The sequence below is a fragment of the Podarcis gaigeae genome, assembly GCF_964106915.1.
Source record: "Podarcis gaigeae genome assembly, chromosome: 5".
NCBI lineage: Eukaryota > Metazoa > Chordata > Lepidosauria > Squamata > Lacertidae > Podarcis > Podarcis gaigeae.
This window is the reverse complement of record NC_139681.1, coordinates 63,744,995-63,763,921: the sequence shown is the minus strand read 5'-3', so window position 1 is coordinate 63,763,921 and position 18,927 is coordinate 63,744,995. Positions and strand designations below refer to the sequence as shown.

Sequence of the window (18,927 nt, the reverse complement as noted above, 5' to 3'; positions counted from 1 at the left end):
CAACGGAATATTAAAAACACGATAAAACATCAAACATTAAAAACTTCCCTAAACAGGGAGACCTTCAGATGTCTTCTAAAAGTCAGATAGTTGTTTATTTCCTTGGCATTCCATTGGAGGGTGTTCCACAGGGCAGGCACCACTACAGAGAAGGCCCTCTGCCTGCTTTCCTGTAGCTTCACTTCTCTTAGTGAGGGAACCCCCAGAAGGCCTTCGGAGCTGGACCTCAGTGTCTGAGCTGAACGATGGGAGCAAGCCCCAATACCTCTGTGGCTTATCTGAGCCAGAAGGGCAGGGGCTTCATTAAACTGCTCAGCTGGGGGCAGGAAGCCTCCTGCCTCCAGCTGAACTAGCCCTCATACTGCTCTGGCTCATGTGAGCCCGAGAAGGGGGCTTCCTCAAAGGCACAGGCAGATGGAGGTGGAGAAAGTGCTTGCCCAGAACCTTTTTGGGCTCTGTCTGCCTGTCTGTCTGTGCTTTTGCTGTTTGCAGGCAATTTGAGCTGGGAATACATCATGGCTCCTTGGCCAGCAGAATGTATCACCCTAGGATAGCCTTGCTCTCACAGTAAGGATCATCGTTGGAGTATGCCTCCCCCTGCCGCCCGCCTCATCCTAACCGTAATGGTATGCTGTAGGAAGTATTTGAGCTACGTGTATTATTGGAATAGACAGCTATTGGTGGGATGGAAGGGAAGCTAGTGGACTTTTCTGTGTGCATATATATGCACATGGGCAGAACATGCCATGTGTCACACCAGCAGTGGCTGATTATAACAGTGGCACAGCCACCACTGCATCAGCAACCCTGCTGCTCATGCCAGCAAGGGTAGGTGGTGGGGCAAAAATGCACTTTTGCTATACCAGCTCCCAGACTAGGGCAGCAAAAGGGCCCAGGCTGGGCCAATTCCCGTCAGTCGACAGCAACAGGGTCGCCTCTATCCCCTCCTCTCTCCCAGAATGTGCTCCTACATGAGGATGCACAGGCTGCTCCCAGCAGGGATACTGCCGGTGGTAGCTCCCACCTATTTGCTGTTTGGGTGGGTGCATTGAGTGGAAAGTAGGAAAAGACCTTGAAGGTGGAGCTGAGCCCAAACTTCTCAGATGGCACTTCCCTGAGAAAAAATGCCTGAGATCTTTCTTTTTGCCATCCCCTCAGCCTGATTTAGTTTTAATTAAAATTCCAGCAGAATTTTCTCCAGATATTCTCCTCCATTTTGTTCTGGCGGCCACCCTTAGCCCCGCAGTGCTCCAGGATGATGCTCACCAGGGGACTGATGAGAATGTAAAATGATGCCCATTCTGCCAATGCTGCTGCTGCTAACATTTGCAGTGGCAGCAAAAGGAGAAGGGGAAACATTGTAGGTGGTGGGTGGAGATAAGGTAGTGGAGATACTGGAGAAATTTGGTGAAATGAGCCTGCAGGTTTCTCTGCCCACAAACACAGATTTGGAGAGATCGCCTGAGCACTGTTGTACCACAGGTCATCTCGTCCAACCCCTCTGTTCAGTGCAGGATTTACAATGCAGGATGCAACTACAGCATCCCTGACAGTTTCTGCTTAAATACCTTCTGTTTTCTGAGGACTGTCCTTGGTAAATAGGGACAGCTGGAGCATACGGAGCTGCATTATGCACTGTGGATTTTCAGTCAGCAGCCTGTCAAGGAAATGTGAATGATCTTTGTTTTTCTTCCAGCTCATCTGCCTGATTGTGGTTGCAGAAGCAAAGATAGATTAGCAAACATTGGGTGGGGGGGGGGAGGTTAAAGCTGTCTGGGTGTTAGTACTTCAGCAGCCGTTCACAAACAGCCCATGATTCAGATTTAGTTTGAGCATCTGGTCCTGCATTAAGCTTGGAGTTGGCCTAGTGGAATGCTTTGCTCCTCCTCTGGCTTTTTAGGTCTGTGTCAGGGGACAGCAACCTTTTTCAGCCATGGGCTGGTCCACTGTCCCTCAGACCTTGTTGGGGGGGGGGCGGACTATATTTTGAAGGGAAAAAATGAACCAATTCCTATGCCCCACACAGTGGCGTAGCATGGGTTGTCAGCACCCGGGGCAAGGCAAGTAATTTGCGCCCCCTAACCCGTGGATTTGTGCCCCCTAACCTGTGGACTCGCGCCCCCTAACCCGTGGATTTGCACCCCCTAACCCGTGGATTTGCACCCCCTAACCCGTGGATTTGCGCCCCCTAACCTGTGGATTTGCGCCCCTAACCCGTGGATTTGCGCCCCCTAACCCGTGGATTTGCACCCCCTAACCCGTGGATTTGCGCCCCCTAATCCTAACCCCCAGATGTTGCGCCCGGTGCGGCCGGGCCCCCCCCCTGCACCCCCCACACTACGCCACTGGCCCCACAAATAACCCAGAGCTGCATTTTAAATAAAAGGACACATTCTACTCATGTAAAAACACGCTGATTCCTGGACCGTCCACGCGCTGGTTTGAGAAGGCGATTGGGCCACATCTGGCCCCCGGGCCTTAGGTTGCCTAACCCTGGTCTATGTGATAGCTGTCAAGGTTGTAAAGAAGGACACTCATGGACACATAGGCCAAACTCACACCATGTTTTTAAAGCACCATGATACCACTTTGGCTTCCCCCAAAGAATTCTGGGAGCTGTCATTTGTTAAGGTGCTGAGAGTTGTTGGGGAACCCCTATTTCACCTCCATAGTTTTCCGTTTTTCAGGGTGATTTTACAGTCAATCCCTCTTCCCAAGGCTCTCTGGGAATTGTGTGGGGAATAGGGATCTCTTAACAACTCTCAGGACCCCTAGCAAACCACAGCATCTTGAATTCTTTGGGGGAAGCCACAAATGTTTAAAGAGGTGTCATAGTGCTTTCAATGTGTGGTATGAATGTGTTCCTGGTTTGTTTGGCTTAGCATGTGGTCTAAATCCAGAATCGTGATTCAGGTTTCTTCTCCTTGACCTGCTGCCAAAGTTTGTCCTGCAGTTACAGGTCATGGTCGTGAAGGAGGCATCTTCACCCTGATCCCTGGTCTGAGTGACAGGCTAAGCAAAACTCTGGCTTAGGTGTCCTCATAGGGGGAGGGAGAGCAGTGTGAGTTCCTAGCTGGGAGCCAACACATTCATGCGGTCATGATGAGCCACATTCTGGCTTACCTTGATGTGTCAACCAGGCCAGCGTGTGACCTATCTATCCTTTTCTTTGTCTTTCTCCAGTGCCAATTCTGTGACAAGACCTTCATGAACTACTCCTTTCTTCAAGCCCACATGCTGCGCAGACACCCAGAGGTCACTGCAGCAGGTGAGCATAGAGGCTTATTTCATTATGTACTGCTTCATATTTCAAGACTAATAATAATTGCTAATTGCTTTACAGTGTCTTAAAAATATGACAAATACAAAAAGAAACCAACAATGCCGCCCCCCTCTTTTTAGCAGCACAGAAGATAAGAATTATATATGTCTTAAAACATCAGTATAAATAAGCACTAACATATGGGGACCATAATAACTAATAACCGATCCGAAATACAGCGGGCATTGTTATTCAGTGTGCTTGTTCCTTCAGCACAAGGACTTTTAGCTGTACAATGGAACTTCCCCCTTCCCCTCCTCACAGGACGCCCTGTGTGCCCTCTAAATCTGTTCTGGGAGTTCCCCAATGCTCCAGAGCACATTTGGGGAATGTGCAGAGCACACTCATGAAGAGAATGTCATAGAAAATCTACTCAGTATTGATCCAGAGCAGAACTCCAACATATAGTTAGCAGAGTGAAAACTTAAACAAATTGCAGGATTCCCCAAAAATAAACCAGAGGCAATTAATAGTTCATGCAGCAGAGCTTTACTGCTACTGAAGACAAATGAGCATAATGGTTGCAAATCCAATATATTCAGGATTGGCACCATCCATAAGAAATCCAGTTGCAGCAGACTTAACTTAAGCTTACAATAACTTATACCTCATGTTGCGTTAGGTTCATGTTACGTCTTTTCAGCTTCCGAAGGCAACAAACCCGGAAGTGTATACTTCCAAGTTTCACCGTGCATGTGTGCGCAGAAGCGCCGCTCTAGTTGCGGACTTTTCGGGATGTGAATGGCACCCCGGAACGGATCGTGTCCGCAACTAGAGGTACCACGGTAATAAGTCTAAACCTTAACACTATATACAGAACACCACACCAGAAGGAAGAGAGATAGAAAGAGAAAGTGAAATTCAGGCTCCTTCTGGCCTTACTTTGATAGTCATCATGACCTTGACAGAAGACATAACGGAACCAATTTAAACCAGCTGTGCTCAGTTTCTCTGAAGGCAGTGCTTTTTTTCTTTAAAATAATGTTTAGGGGTACTCTCATTTTCCTACTCATATTGAAATACTTCCCCTCAATGAGGCCAAACTTAGACTCACAAAATGTTTAGGGTATCCGTACCCCAGCCCCCTCCCCCAGAAAAAAGCACCATCTGAAGGAATAACCGAAACATCATGAACCTTCTGCTTGTTTCTTTCACACAGGGAAGCTTCCAGAGACCACTTGAATTAATTAGAATAGGAAAGATCTCTTTTTTTTTTTATAATAATTTTTTATTGTTTTTACAAAACAAAAAAAAAAAGCAGGGAACAAGGGTATAGGAAAAACAAACAAATCACAAACAGATACATAAAACATGACTTCCCCATACCTCCCCTTCTCTGCATCATTATTTTATAATGTGTCAGCAACCCTTCAGTCAATTTCTCTATATATTCTCATTAAGTTTCCCCCTTTAATTTACGATTTACAGCTGTAGTTCTTTGTTTCTAGCCTCTCGACATCTTAACCGTCCGATATTTTACAATAGTTCTTAAGATATACTTTAAATTTTCTCCAATCTTCCTCCACCGCCTCCTTCCTCTGGTCACGGATTCTGCCGGTCATCTCTGCCAATCCCATATATTCGATCACCTTCGTCTGCCATTCCTCCAGAGTGGGTAGTTCTTGCATCTTCCAATACTTTGCTAAAAGAATTCTTGCTGCCGTGGTTGCATACATAAAGAAAGTCTTATCCTTCTTCGGTACCAATTGGCCCACCATGCCCAGAAGAAAAGCCTCTGGTTTCTTTGAAAACGTCCATTTAAGGACTTTCTTAATTTCATTATAGATCATTTCCCAGTAGGCCTTAATTTTTGGGCAGGTCCACCAAAGGTGATAGAAGGTTCCTTCAGCTTCCTTACATTTCCAACATTTGTTATTGGGCAAGTGATAGATCTTAGCAAGCTTGACTGGAGTCATGTACCACCTGTAAATCATTTTCATAATATTTTCTTTCAAAGCAGTACATGCTGTGAATTTCAAACCGGTGGTCCATAACTGTTCCCAGTCAGCAAACATAATGTCATGACCAACATCTTGTGCCCATTTAATCATAGCTGATTTTACCGTTTCATCCTGTACATTCCATTTCAGCAGCAGGTTATACATTCTAGATAAGTTTTTTGTATTGGGTTCTAACAGTTCCGTTTCTAGCTTTGACTTTTCACTCTGGAATCCTACTTTCCTGTCCAGCTTAAACACTTCATTTATTTGGTGGTAATGTAGCCAATCTCTAACTCTATGTTTTAATTTTTCATAGCTCTTTAATTTAAACTTTTCTCCATCCTTTTCTAACATTTCATCATATTTTAACCAATTTGAGTCCATGTTAAGTTTTTTAACTGCTTTTGCTTCCATTGGTGATAACCATCTGGGGGTTTTATTTTCCATTAAATCTTTGTACCTGATCCAGACATTATACAATGCCTTCCGTACCATATGGTTTTTAAAACTCTTATGCACTTTCACCTTGTCATACCACAGATACGCATGCCAGCCGAGGTTATTATCATAACCTTCTAAATCTAAGATGTCTGTGTCCTCAAGAAGTAGCCATTGTTTTAACCAGCAGAAAGCTGCTGCCTCATAGTAGAGCCTCAAGTCCGGCAGGGCAAACCCCCCTCTATCTTTTGCATCTGTTAAGATCTTAAACTTAATTCTGGGCTTTTTGCCCTGCCAGACAAATTTAGATATATCTTTTTGCCACCTCTTGAAACACTCCATCTTGTCCAAAATTTGTAAAGTCTGAAACAAAAATAACACTCTCGGCAATACATTCATTTTGATAACAGCTATACGGCCTAACAAGGAAAGTTTCAGTCTAGACCATATATCTAGATCCCTTTTGATTTCTGTCCAACATTTCTCATAATTGTCCTTAAATAAATTAGCATTTTTTGATGTTAAGTTTACCCCCAGATATTTAACTTTTTTAACAATTTCCAAACCCGTTACATTTTGAAATCTATCTTTTTCTTCCGGTGTCAAATTTTTCCCCAACACTTTTGTTTTTTGTCTGTTCAATTTGAATCCTGCCACTTGACCAAATATCTCAATTAGGTCCAACACTCTTTTCGTACTCTCCTCTGGCTGTTGTAATGTTAGAACTAAGTCGTCTGCAAATGCCCTTAATTTATAATGTTTCGCTCCGACCTGAATACCTTTAACCAGCGGGTCCATTCTAATCATGTTTAACAAAACCTCCAGGACAGATATAAACAGGAGGGGAGACATAGGGCATCCCTGTCGTGTACCCTTTTCTATTGATATATCATCCATCACCATACCATTCACGATTAATTTTGCTTTTTGTTCTGCATATATCGCACCTATACCATTTTGAAATCTTTGGCCTACCCCCATTCCCTGGAGATTCTTCATCATAAAATTCCAATTGATATTGTCAAAGGCTTTCTCCGCATCCACAAAGATCAAAACTGCCTTTTTGTTAATGTCCATTTCCAACAGTTCCAGAATGTCTAAAATATTTCTCACATTACTTGACATATATCTCCCTGGGAGAAAGCCTGTTTGGTCCTTATGAATCTCCCCTACTAGCACTCTTTTAAATCTTTTTGCCAGAATGTCTGCAAAAATTTTATAATCCACATTCAACAGTGATATAGGCCTATAGTTTTTTACTTGGCTTTTGCCAGTCTCTGTCTTTGGTATAAGTGAGATGAATGCCTCTTTCCACGATTCGGGAGCCTTTTTCCCCTCCAAAATTTGATTGCAAACTTCTTTCAATGGTTGAGTCAACCATTCTTTTAACATTTTGTAATATCCTGCAGTTAAACCATCCGGTCCTGGAGATTTCCCCAATTTCATATTCTGGATGGCACCCTCTATTTCTTGTTCTGTTATTCTCCCATTTAAGGTCATCTTATTCTGTTCTAAGATTTTTGAAAGTCCATATTTTCTGATGAATTCCTCTATTTCTTGCTCGTTTGTTGGGCCTTGCGCGTACAGTTTTTTGAAGAAGCTTTGAAAACAATTGCTTATCTCATTTGGTCTAGTGATTATTCTTCCATCTTCTTCCAAAGATGTTACAGTATTCAGTTTTTGTCTTTTTTTCAATTGCCATGATAGCAGTTTCCCACATTTATCTGCCGATTCAAATGTCTTTTGTCTCATCTGCTTTATCTTCCATTCTATTTCTTGATTCATCAGTTCCATATATTGCGTCTGATAAAATTTTATTTCTCTTAATATTTCTTGTGACTTTGGTTTAGATCTTAACTTCTTCTCTTCTTCCTTTATTTTTTCCAGGATTTTCTCTTCCCTCTCCTTTTGCTTTCTTCTCTTTAGGGAATTCTGCTGAATAAGAAAACCACGCATCACGGCTTTACTTGCATCCCATATTGTTCTTTTCTCCACATTTGTTCTTAAATTTATCTCAAAGTATTCTCTTAAAGTTTTTTGGGCCTTCTTGTAGATTTCTTCATCTTTTAAGAGGGTGTCATTCATTCTCCATCGAAATGTTCCTGCCGTTGTTTGTTTCATTTCCATTTTTACAGCATTATGGTCGGAGCAGGTTTTTGGGCAGATTTCTATCTTCTTAACTTTTGATGCCAGATTGCTGGAGATCCAAATTTGGTCAATTCTAGTCCATGTCATCTTTGCTTCGGAGAAGAAGGTTCCCTCTCTTTCTAGAGGGTTCCTTGTTCTCCAAATGTCTATTAAGTCCATATTGTCGGTCATTTCAAAAAAAGCCTTTGGTAGTCTCCCGTCCTTGGATATCACAAGTCTTTGAGCTTTGTCCATGTTTGTGGAGACTACTCCGTTCATATCGCCCATCATTACAATTTTATAGTCCATAAAGTCTGATAGAGTCTCATGCAGTTTCTTGAAAAATTCCGCCTTCCCCTCATTAGGTGCATACACCCCTACTATTAAAAGTTTTTCTCCTTGCGATTGAATTTCAACTGCCAAATATCTTCCTTGCTCGTCCTTAAATATCATTTTTGGGGCCAATTTTTCTTTAATGTACATCACTACGCCTCTTTTTTTGACTTTATCTGATGATATAAATTCCAATCCTAGTCTCTTATTTATCAGAAGCTTCCTGTGGGTTCTGGCTATATGTGTTTCTTGGAGGCATATTATGTCCAATTGTTCTTTTTTTAGAATGTAAAAAACTTGTTTTCTTTTTTGGGGAAGGTTCAAACCATTGCAATTCCAGGTTAATAGTTGCAGAGACATCTTGGTTTATTGATGGGTATCTGTTCCTCCGACCGCACCCAATAATTGTTCTTCTTCGGTTGGTGGTGGTGAAGTAAGTCCAAATGATAGATTTGAGATGTCTGTTGGTTCTCTTAGGGTCACAGTCCCTTTTTGTAAGTCCTCAAAGTTTCTTTCCAAAAACTGGTCCTTGTCCTGTATTGTTTTGATCTTTATCTTCCTCCCTTTAAAGTTGAAGGACAATCCTTGTGGAAATTCCCACCTAAATGGGATGCTATTTCCCTTCAGCAGGTCAACAAGGTCTTTAAAGTAGGTCCTTACTTGCAAAATGTAACGAGGGATGTCTTTAAAAATCTGTATCTGAGAGTTTCCTATCACCAATGCCTTCTGAAAATGTAGATTTAATATTTTGTCTCTCTCTTCTCTGGATCTTAATGTGATTAGACAATCCCTCGGCTTTTTGCCTTGTCTCCTGCCCAGCCGGAAGGCTGTGGTTATCTCAAAATCTTCTTCTCCTTCCCAGTCCTCCAACCAAAATCCATGAATATTCTCTGTGAGGAATTCCTTAAGGTCGTCCTTTTCTTCCTCAGGGACAAGTCTTAGCTTCAGATTCTTCCCTTTTCTCTCAAGTTCCATCAAGGCCAAGGTTGCATCATGTTCACCCACTTTCCTCTCAATTGGAACAAATTTTCCTTTAAATTCCTCAACCGTACTTTGAGCACTCTCGGCTATCCTCCTCGTTTCTGTATTTTCCTGTATTAATTTATTTATGGAGTCAGTATGAGATGAAATCGTTGTTGTGTTCAAGTCTAATCTTGTTGTAAGTTCTGTCAATTTTCTGGAATTTTCTGCCAACTTCTTAGAGTTGTCTGTGGATTGCTTTGTCAATGCCTCTAGAGACTGATTTATTTTAAGCAGTGCCTGTGTCATAGAATCCATTGATGCTGTTGTTACTCTTTCCTGTGCAGCTGGTAAGCCTGCCATGGAGGCCCTTTTCTTTTGTGCTTGTGCTTTTGTTCTGGCCCTTGTTGATATTTCCTCCACTGGATTGCTCATAGCCAAGGTCGTTCTCACAGGAAAGGTTTAAGTGGAAAATCCCACTGTTATTTTTTCCAATGGAACAATGTCTCTCTTTCCCTCTAGGGGGAGTAAAATGTATCCCAAAAGTGAAAGTCACAAAGAAGCCTTAAGCATATATCGATACAAATCCAATAGTCCAACACGAACTTTACTTTGTATCAAGGTAAAACAATCTTCTAAATAAGCCAAAACCGTTACTTTTTGTCAGATAGAGTCATTCACATCTACAGTCCGATTTTGACAGCTCCCTTTTGACAGTTCCCCTTTTCCGGCGATACAACTCTGATCAGGCAGCCCCTACCAGGGGAGTTTAGCGGTGAGGAGGGATAACTTCTCTTAATGTTTTCAGCAGGTTAATAATGTCTCTTTTTTTCTTCTTCCCCCCCTATTCCTGCCCAAAAGGGGGGGAGGTTACTCTCTGATGTCGGGCTTGTAGTTTTAAAAAGCACTTGTCATATAAAAACAACTTGATTTTTTCGTTGCTTGATTAAACATGCAGTTCCAGGGGGGCAGACTTCCTTGATTTAATGCCTCCCGTTTTCAGCCAAATCCAAGTTTTTAAGTCCCGTTAATAGTTGTTTTAAGTTCTTACTCACGGGTATCGATGCCAATTGTAGTTTCAGGAAGGAATCGGCGCTCTCCGTTAATGGCGACGCGGCTTCACTCTGCGGGCTGGGTAGCGACTCTCAGCACCGCGCTCATACCCGATGCCGCTCCGGAGCCTTTAAAAAGGCTCTTTCGCAGTACCGGGGGGCGCAAAGGTGCCCACCGAGTCTCCTTGTTCGCAGGCTTCAGCGCCTGCGATTTTAGGGGTCCCCCGCTCGCCGTAGCGGGTCAGACCCGAACTCGCAGAGCAGTCTCGCCTCGGAGCTCGAGGCTAAGACCGCCATTAAAACGCTGGCGCCGACCGGAAGGAAAGATCTCTACACATCAGATCACATAGGAAAGATCTCTACACATCAGATCAATAGTTTCTGTACTAAGAAATGCAAACTGACAGAGAAGGGGGGGAGTTGTGTTGCACAAACAGAAATCTTTGCACTGATGAAACATTTTACTTCATATTTTCCCCCATTCTCTTCTTTTCCTTGTCCTTGTTAAATTTAATAACTAACTAACTAACACAAAGGGACCCTTTGTTTTCCAGATTGCCTAGAGCAGGGGTAGTGAATGCAGTGCTCCTGCCCAAATTTATTTTGCTGGGCTCAAACACACATCAGCTGCATTTAGCATGGCCAGTAGTCAAGGGTGATGGATGTTACAGTTCATCTGCAGGACAGCATAGTTACTGCCCCTGATCTGAAGTGTTATTTGAGAGCATCAGGGGCCCATTGGCTCAATCAAACTGTAAAAACATTTGATTTTTGAGTGCCTCTCTCCATATACAGGTTGATACCCAGTAGTTTGTTACTAATTAAGCATTCAGGCATTTTCTTTCCCTTAACTCATTTGTGGGTAGAAAATCTGGAGAGATTTCCTTTTACATTAAAAGATCATGATAATGAATCAAACTGTTTAGCTTGCCCATTATCTACAAATAAGGGGCTCAGTAGCTATCATTTTTTTCTGAATGGTTTCACATATAAACCGATTCTGAGCCATACTGGCAACATCAGAAATTAATGTACTTACATCCAGCATTTTGGAAAATGTTAAGATGTTATTCTGCAAATCTGGATACAATCATGCAACCATAACTGCCCCACCTCAGAAGGGTATACTTCATACTCACATAATTATCAGGTTAGCCATAAAGCATATAGATTAAAACATGACAAATACATTTTGTTCAAATTGATTTACCTCACCAAATAATATGCACGAGATTCTCTGAGGTACAGCTTTGGATTTATGACTGGGAACAAAATACTTCTAGGAAGCCTAAGAAAACTGCATAATATACCACACACATACTATTGAGGTGGTAAAGGAAGTTCACAAAATGAGAGGAAAACAAAATCCACAAACCTAGAGGAAATTCAACCTAGAGGTTTTGTCCAGCAGAGGGCAGTGGTCCCGCTATAATTTATGATGACAATCCATTATAGGGCTAGCTGTGCTGGTGTGTTTTGAAATCAACAGGCCTAAACACATTTACTACTGGATTGAAATGTGGCCCATGTTAATTCACTTGTGTCAAATATTATTTTCCTGACATACAAAGCAATGTTTTAAGTAAAAAATAAATGAAAAATAGAGTTTCAGGCTGGGAAAACCAAGCCAGATGAGCAGTGTATTTTTCTTACTACTACTACTACTACTACTATTATCATTATCATTACCATCATCATAAGTGCTTTTTTCTGGGGGAATGCGGGAGTACGCATACCCCTAAACCTTTTGTGAATCTAAGTTTGGCTTCATTGAGGGGCAGTATTTCAATATGAGTAGGAAAATGAGAGTACCCCTAAACATTTTTAAAAAATAAAAAAGCACTGATCATCATCATCATCTTACATTCCTGGGTACCTTCCTATACACGATTAAAAATGTTTGCAATTGACGCCATAACTAACTGTGCCTTTTTCTGAATGAACTTAATAGAGCAGGAGAAGAAGAAACAAGTGGTACAAATGGAAAGTGAGATTGAAGAACTGAAGGTCAAACTGAAGGAGACCCATGCCCAACTGGAGGCTGAGAGCCAAAGCAGGGCTCAGGTATGAAGTCACAAAAGCCAAAACCCTCATAGCTTGCTGAATTACAATGATCTGTTTGTAGCCAAAGTGAAAGCAGTGCATGCGAATGATAATGCACTTTTGCACCACAGCAGCTGGAAGGGAAGAGGCTTGTCATTTGTTTGTTTGTTATATGTGAGTCCTATTTTTGCATTTTGAAAGTAGTGATTCAAAGTGATTTACACAGTAAAAAGTAAAATAACAAAGACATTCAAATCAGATTAAAAACAGCAATGAACAAATCCTTTTTTTAAAAAAAAATACCCATCTGACAATATTTCTTTTGTTCCAGTAAAAATAAATCCAAAGGTGAGTTGCCTCCATCGCAGAAACATGCACGCTATGAAGGTGTGAGGGGACCCTGAAGGGCAAACATTTGCAGGCACATGGAAGTCCTTCAGAACAATGCCAGTCATCTCAGACAATCTCTTGGCCTGGGTATCTGCTGTTCAGTGGGGTGGCCAATAAACCAGTGGAAAGGAATTCCTTGTGGGCCTCACGTATATCAGGGAATGGCTGTAGCTCAATGGCAGAGCTTCTGCCTTGCAAGCAGAAGACCCCAGGTCCGATCCCTAGTGTCTCCAGGTAGGGGAATCTTCTACCTGAAACCATGGCCAGTCAGAGTCTATTGAGCTAGATGGACCATCTGCCTCAGTATAAGATAGCTTCCTATGTTCCTGTGTACAACAATCATACACCTTGAACTCAGTGGGACTTAGCTTTGACTAAACAAAATAAGATTGTACTTTTAATATATTTGACAGGGCAACTTGTCTGCGCAGGTCATTGCCATTCCATTCATCCCCTCCCACTGTTGCAAGCTATTGGTTGTTGCCATGTTGAATATCCAGCTTAAACTAGCCGGGCAAGAATTGGACCGTCCTGCCCTTTGCTTGGAGTATTTCCACTTCCGTTTGAATGACTGGGATTTCTGGAAACTGCTGTCAAATCATTCCATAGCCACAACTTTTTGTCTTTTCTAAGCAGCTTATTTCCAGCTTTGGATCTTGTTGTTTCGTTGATAGGAAGCAGAGCACATGAGGCAAAGAGAAGAGGAAAGCAGAAGAAAATTTGAGAGATGGAAGGAGGAGGAGAGGGTAAAGTTTCAAAGGGAGATGGAAGACCTCCGGCACCTGTTCCTCACTGAATTCAAGGACATTGCCAGCAAGAATTCCGCCTTGGAGGGGGTAAGGCGAATGCACAACTTTCTCTTTCCCTTGAACATTCAGGGCAGTCACAGCCTTCAATAAACAGGCATGCTGCTTTTAAATATTACCACAAAAGAACAGCAGGGCCTTTTCTTCAAGGAATGGTAAAATTCCCTATGTTAGAGAAGGATGAATCACTTTGTTTGAGCATGGATGGAGCTTGGTAATGTGGTGCCCTGTGTGTCGCCAAAATTTCCATCCTTCTCTGTAGATTATTCAGTAGAATGCACTTTTCTGGTTATAAATAGCCTGGATAATTTTGCAAGGTCTTGTTCACTTAGCTGAATTTCCATCACCATTGACAAGTGCAGAAAGTGGAGAGCCATGTGTTTGGTTATGCTCCTGTTTGTGGGGAATATCCGCACTCTAGCTAGTCGTCCTTGCCCAATCAAGATAGTAAAACACAAAGCAAGAAGCTGGTGTTCCTCCCAACAGGTATTCATACCTACATAGGGAAGTCCCAACTTACATGAAAACTCTGCTTTTTATATTCCATCAGATATGGCACAGAAACCTAACCTACCTGAGAGATGCCTTAATAGCTCTGGCCGCTGCTCTTTGCTAGCAAAGTGTTTACATGTACCACTTATTGCTCCTCCAGAAGCTGCAGGAACTACAAGGCAAGAGTGAAGTGGTCTCTAATCTGGGGACATTGCAGGATGATGAGTCACCTGACCAGCAGCAATGGAAGAAGACTCAGAGGGAACTACAGGGGATGAAGGCAAAGATTGAGCAACAGGTGCGTGAGCATAGATGTGGTGGTTGTGAGCTCTGCAATATATCATCTCTTGCTTGTAGAATATAACAGAGTAGGAGGAAGACACTTAAGAGTACAATCTTATTTTTGCAGTCCATTACATTCTAAGCCCCACCCCCACCCCAGGAGCCAAACCATAAAACCTAAGCTATATAACTATTGTGGGAAGTGGGAAATGATGACAGCAGACAGATTGTTGTGGAGTCACTTATGCTGATGTCCCTTGTGCTCTGACAGTAATACAACATGGTTTAACAATAGGAGGCAAAACATTTCAAAAGAAGACATTGGTAGGTGAAGTCAAATATAAAAAACACATTTAAAACAGCATAATTAAGAAGAAAATAAAATATCATAAGCATGACACAGCTGTTTAGCAGGCACAAAAATATGGGGCCGTTGAGCAGCCTTCACGCCCCACAGCTGGGCGATGGTCCTCCGGCCTCATGAGGAGCCTTTTTTCTAGGGCTGGGTGAGTCTGGGGCCCGCCCCCTAGGCTAGGTAGAAAGGTCATTGTGGGGAGCGGCCTTCATGCCCCACAGCCAGGTGATGTTCCTCCGGCCTCATGAGGAGCGTCTTCAGTAGGGCTAGGTGAGTACAAATAAGTTTGGCTAAGACTGAGGTTGTTGCTGTTTTTAATTTATCAGAAAACAGAATGGAAGTGGAAACTGAGGGATCTTCAGAAGGAACACCAGATGGAGAAGGAAGAGGTGAGTGTGCTGAAGAATATATGTTTCACTCTCATTAAGAGTTCAAACATTGTAATGGTGTACAGTCAGTGTCCAAACAGGAACAGAATCTGCCCACACCTGTGTAGAGCATGATACACAAACAGAGATTATGCATATACAATGCAACAAACTATTACATGCCCAGACTCTGTGTATACATTGTGCTGGATGCTGAGGGCAGAGCCTGCACACACAATATCACTACCTTCATGCAGTGGGTCCTCATGCCCAAATCTCTAATCAGATTGTTCTTATCTCCTCAGCTGAAGGGTGAGAATGAGAGACTACGGGCCTCCTTGTCTTCTGACCAATGGAAAATGGCCGAGCACAGCAAGCAGCAAATAGCATCGCTCAGCGCACAACTCAGGGAACAGGTCAAGATCATCCAGTCACAGGAGAAAACAGTAAGTTGAATATGGTCTCCTGCCTTCAGTCCTGTAAGAAGCACTCTGTTCACCTCTTGGGACTCAGGTTCAACAAGAGTTTTGAGTCCTGTTTTGAAGCAGATTGTTGCTTCTGCTCTAAGACTCAAACTGCACAATAAGCAGAATTACATGCTGCTGCTCTTGCCAAATAACAGGTGGTAATCTGCATGTTTGAATGTTCCCCTGATATTAAACTCCCTTGTTCTACACTGTGATTCTTCTATTCAAATTGTTTTGATGAAGAGAACCTTTCATATGATAGTAGGGCTTATACCAGAGGACCACTTTGAATGAGATCCTGGTTCAGGGATGGGGAAGCTGTGCCCCTCCAAAAGCTGTTAGTCTCTAACTCCCATCCATCCCAGCATGACCAATGGTTCCCCATCTCTACCCTGCCTAAAGAATACAGTGCATCTTTGGGGCTCCTTTTTCAGTTGTTTTGCTTTTTTCCTGATTATGTGGACACTCACAGTAAGTAAGCAGTTCCTAAATCTTGTAAATAAAACTGATCTTTTAATAACGTATTTTGTTTTGCAGATTAAGCTCTTGTCTTCTAGCAAACCTAAAGGTAATGGTCGAAATCTAGACTGAAAGAATTTCCATAGTTAACACTAGATGCTTCTTTTTCTCTTTTGACAAACTGTATAAAACTGGGGAGGTTTAGGCAGGCAGATAAGGAAACTCTGTAATAGCCATATCTATTGATTCAAAAGCTCACAGTGAAGTTAATTATCCAGCTCTTTTTCTAAGGTCATTCTGAACATTTCACCTCTGATTTTGGTGTCCGTGGGAATTAAAATTGGAACTGAGGCCCAGAAGCAAAGGAAGACCCAATTGATTCCATAGTTATTTGCTGTTATAGATAGTGACAACCACAGATTGCTTTCTGGAAACTAAGATTTCTTGCAGCCCCAGTACAAACTGCACATCAAGGATTAGTGATTAATAGTGGCTCTAAGGTTGCAGTCTACTTGCAGAGTTAAAAGAAGAATTATTCTTAGAGCACATCTGTGAGGGAGAGTTACTACAGTCAATTTTTCCTCATTATGCTGCTAAGGGGACCGAAGTCTTTGTCTCTAGCGATTTAGCAGACAATAAGAATTCTTGTTTTTGGAATGAGAGCAACCTCTCTTTTCTTCTGCTTGTTGGAAGAGTCCAGTATACTGTCACTGAGTGACAGATACTGCAGTCAAATTAATCACTGAATTATAGAGCCACAAAGGAAGTGTCAACAATAATTGAAGTTATTGTTGTTGATTCAGTGTGCATGATATCTGACAGAGTACAAGAGGTCAGGTTCGTATCCCAAGGAGCTTCCAGTCTAAACTTTGATACATAGGAGGAGAGGGGAGGGGAGGCAGTGGTTAACAGAGAAAGAATGCATTTTTTTTTCATTTACACATTCTTAGAACTGGTAACGTGTAGTTGCTGTAGAACTTGAGAACGTGTTAAAGTACTGTACACTTGCACCAGGTCTTTAAATCAGTTGATAGGCCTGGAGAAGGAAGGATTCATAATCACATTTAAACCTCCCCCCGTTCATAATTGAATTGGTTAAAATTAATGGGACTTAACTGAAGTATGAGAAGATTCTGGAATGATCATTAAGTTGCTTGGAACTCGGCGTTGAAGGCTTTTCCTTTGTGCTGAAATATGCAGTCCAACAGTAGCAGAAAATCTGATTTATTACTGCAAATAATAAAATTACTCTCAAAATGTTAACCCTCTAACCAAAATATGCAATCCAGTGGGAGGAGGAGGAGTTTGGATTTGATATCCCTCTTTATCACTACCCAAAGGAGTCTCAAAGCGGCTAACATCCTCCTTTCCCTTCCTCCCCCACAACAAACACTCTGTGAGGTGAGTGAGGCTGAGAGAGTTCAGAGAAGTGTGACTGGCCCAAGGTCACCCAGCAGCTGCATGTGGAGGAGCAGGGAAGTGAACCCAGTTCCCCAGATTACGAGTCCACCGCTCTTAACCACTACACCACACTGGCTCTCATCAAAGCTATTCCATGATCATCCAGCAACTTTTCAGTGATTTCATTCCTAGAGGTCTTTTGAAATGTTTAATGCGCTCCATAACAATTGAATTGTTTTTATCATCCTGAACACTATAAATACAATTTAGATCATATATGTACTCACACAAATTCACGTGTACAAAAAAACCTAGTGTGTTTTGTATACTTCAGCACTGCAAGCATACAGCACATTTAAGCACTTGTGCGATCTTGAGATGTGAAATAGGCATGCACAGTAACTAATCTGAGGGATTCTGGCTGATCCTCGAGAGCTCCAGAAGAGTGTTTTTCTCCCAAGTTCCATATGGACAAAACTACAAATCAATTTTTTTTCTGGGATAAATGAAACTGTACAGCTTAAGTGCCATGCTAATGTGTAAGAACCATGAGTTCCACCAACTGGAATTTGAATAATGTGCCTTTTTCTAAGTTACTGCTTTTAATTTCCAGAAATAACTGTTCCTAAGGCAGAAACATCAGAAGAATCTACTGAAGAAGGTATTTTTCACCAATTTCAGCTGTTCGATTTTCTGCTAGATACCGTTGTTGTCCAAAGTCCAACCTGAATAGTGAACCTTTATAGGTCTCCAGAAACCAATGGCTGGCCCATTCCCTCTGGAACCCAAGACACCCCCTTGCACAGGGAACAACCTCCCCCCCATAGCCCACCCTACCCTCGCTAATTACACAGGACCGCACTTCACTGATGGACGGTTTCTTAACTTTAGTTTGTTACCTCCAGATAAGCATCATATTACTGATTATAATAATTATTAATTGGATTCTGTCAAGCTGCCATAGGATGCAGGTGGGTTTTAGGCCTACTTTATATATTTAGAACCCTATTTGCCCCCCTTCAAATAGCAAACAAATAAAGTATTGCAAGCTCTCATTCAGTGGCAGAATACAGTTGTACCTTGGATCCTGAACGCCTTGCGAGTTGAACGCTTTGGCTCTCGAACGCCGCAAACCCAGAAGTGAGTGTTCCGATTTGCGAACATTCTTTGGAACCCAAATGTCCAACGTGGCTTCCGCAGCTTCTGATTGGCTGCAGGAGCTTCCTGCAACCAATCAGAAGTCACACCTTGGTTTCCGAATGTTCTGGAAGTCAAACGGACTTCTGGAATGGATTCCGTTCAACATCTGAGGTACGACTGTAATTAGAAGTTGATAATTTAGGCAGTATTGCAAAGAGTAATGCTGGTCCCAATGTTACTGGCTGTGCTCACGAAATTATTTCATATTTCTGATTGCCCGAAACAAATGTTTAGGTGTCAGCCTTATGCTGGGATATGAAAATTATGGCAGCATACTAAGGTGCCAGAATCCTTTAAGCAGTTCTGATGATCACTCTGAACATAGTTTTCCTCTCTGTCAAGGTGTGTGGAGAAGTTCCTCTCCATTCAGCAAAGCACTGTGATGCTGCCCACTGGTCCTCCTTCCCAAAGAAAGATTGTTTGGGGACCAGAGCTGACCTACAGGCTGGTGATTTGCCACCATTGCTTAAGATTTTTTCTGGTTCTTGCCAT

The 18,927-nt window shown here is 42.4% G+C and overlaps 1 protein-coding gene across 2 annotated transcripts in view; it reads left to right on the top strand.

Moving 5' to 3' along the window:
* The window catches only part of DZIP1L (DAZ interacting zinc finger protein 1 like), a 33,832-nt gene that overhangs the window by 5,626 nt on the left and 9,279 nt on the right, over positions 1 to 18,927 (top strand). For both annotated transcript variants that reach the window (XM_083741816.1, XM_083741815.1), the window contains exons 3-10: positions 3,184 to 3,268; positions 12,124 to 12,236; positions 13,280 to 13,441; positions 14,064 to 14,201; positions 14,867 to 14,929; positions 15,214 to 15,354; positions 15,913 to 15,943; positions 17,849 to 17,896. In XM_083741816.1, the coding sequence (XP_083597942.1) occupies positions 3,184 to 3,268; positions 12,124 to 12,236; positions 13,280 to 13,441; positions 14,064 to 14,201; positions 14,867 to 14,929; positions 15,214 to 15,354; positions 15,913 to 15,943; positions 17,849 to 17,896 (781 nt within the window). The remainder of the gene's footprint in view (positions 1 to 3,183; positions 3,269 to 12,123; positions 12,237 to 13,279; positions 13,442 to 14,063; positions 14,202 to 14,866; positions 14,930 to 15,213; positions 15,355 to 15,912; positions 15,944 to 17,848; positions 17,897 to 18,927) is intronic.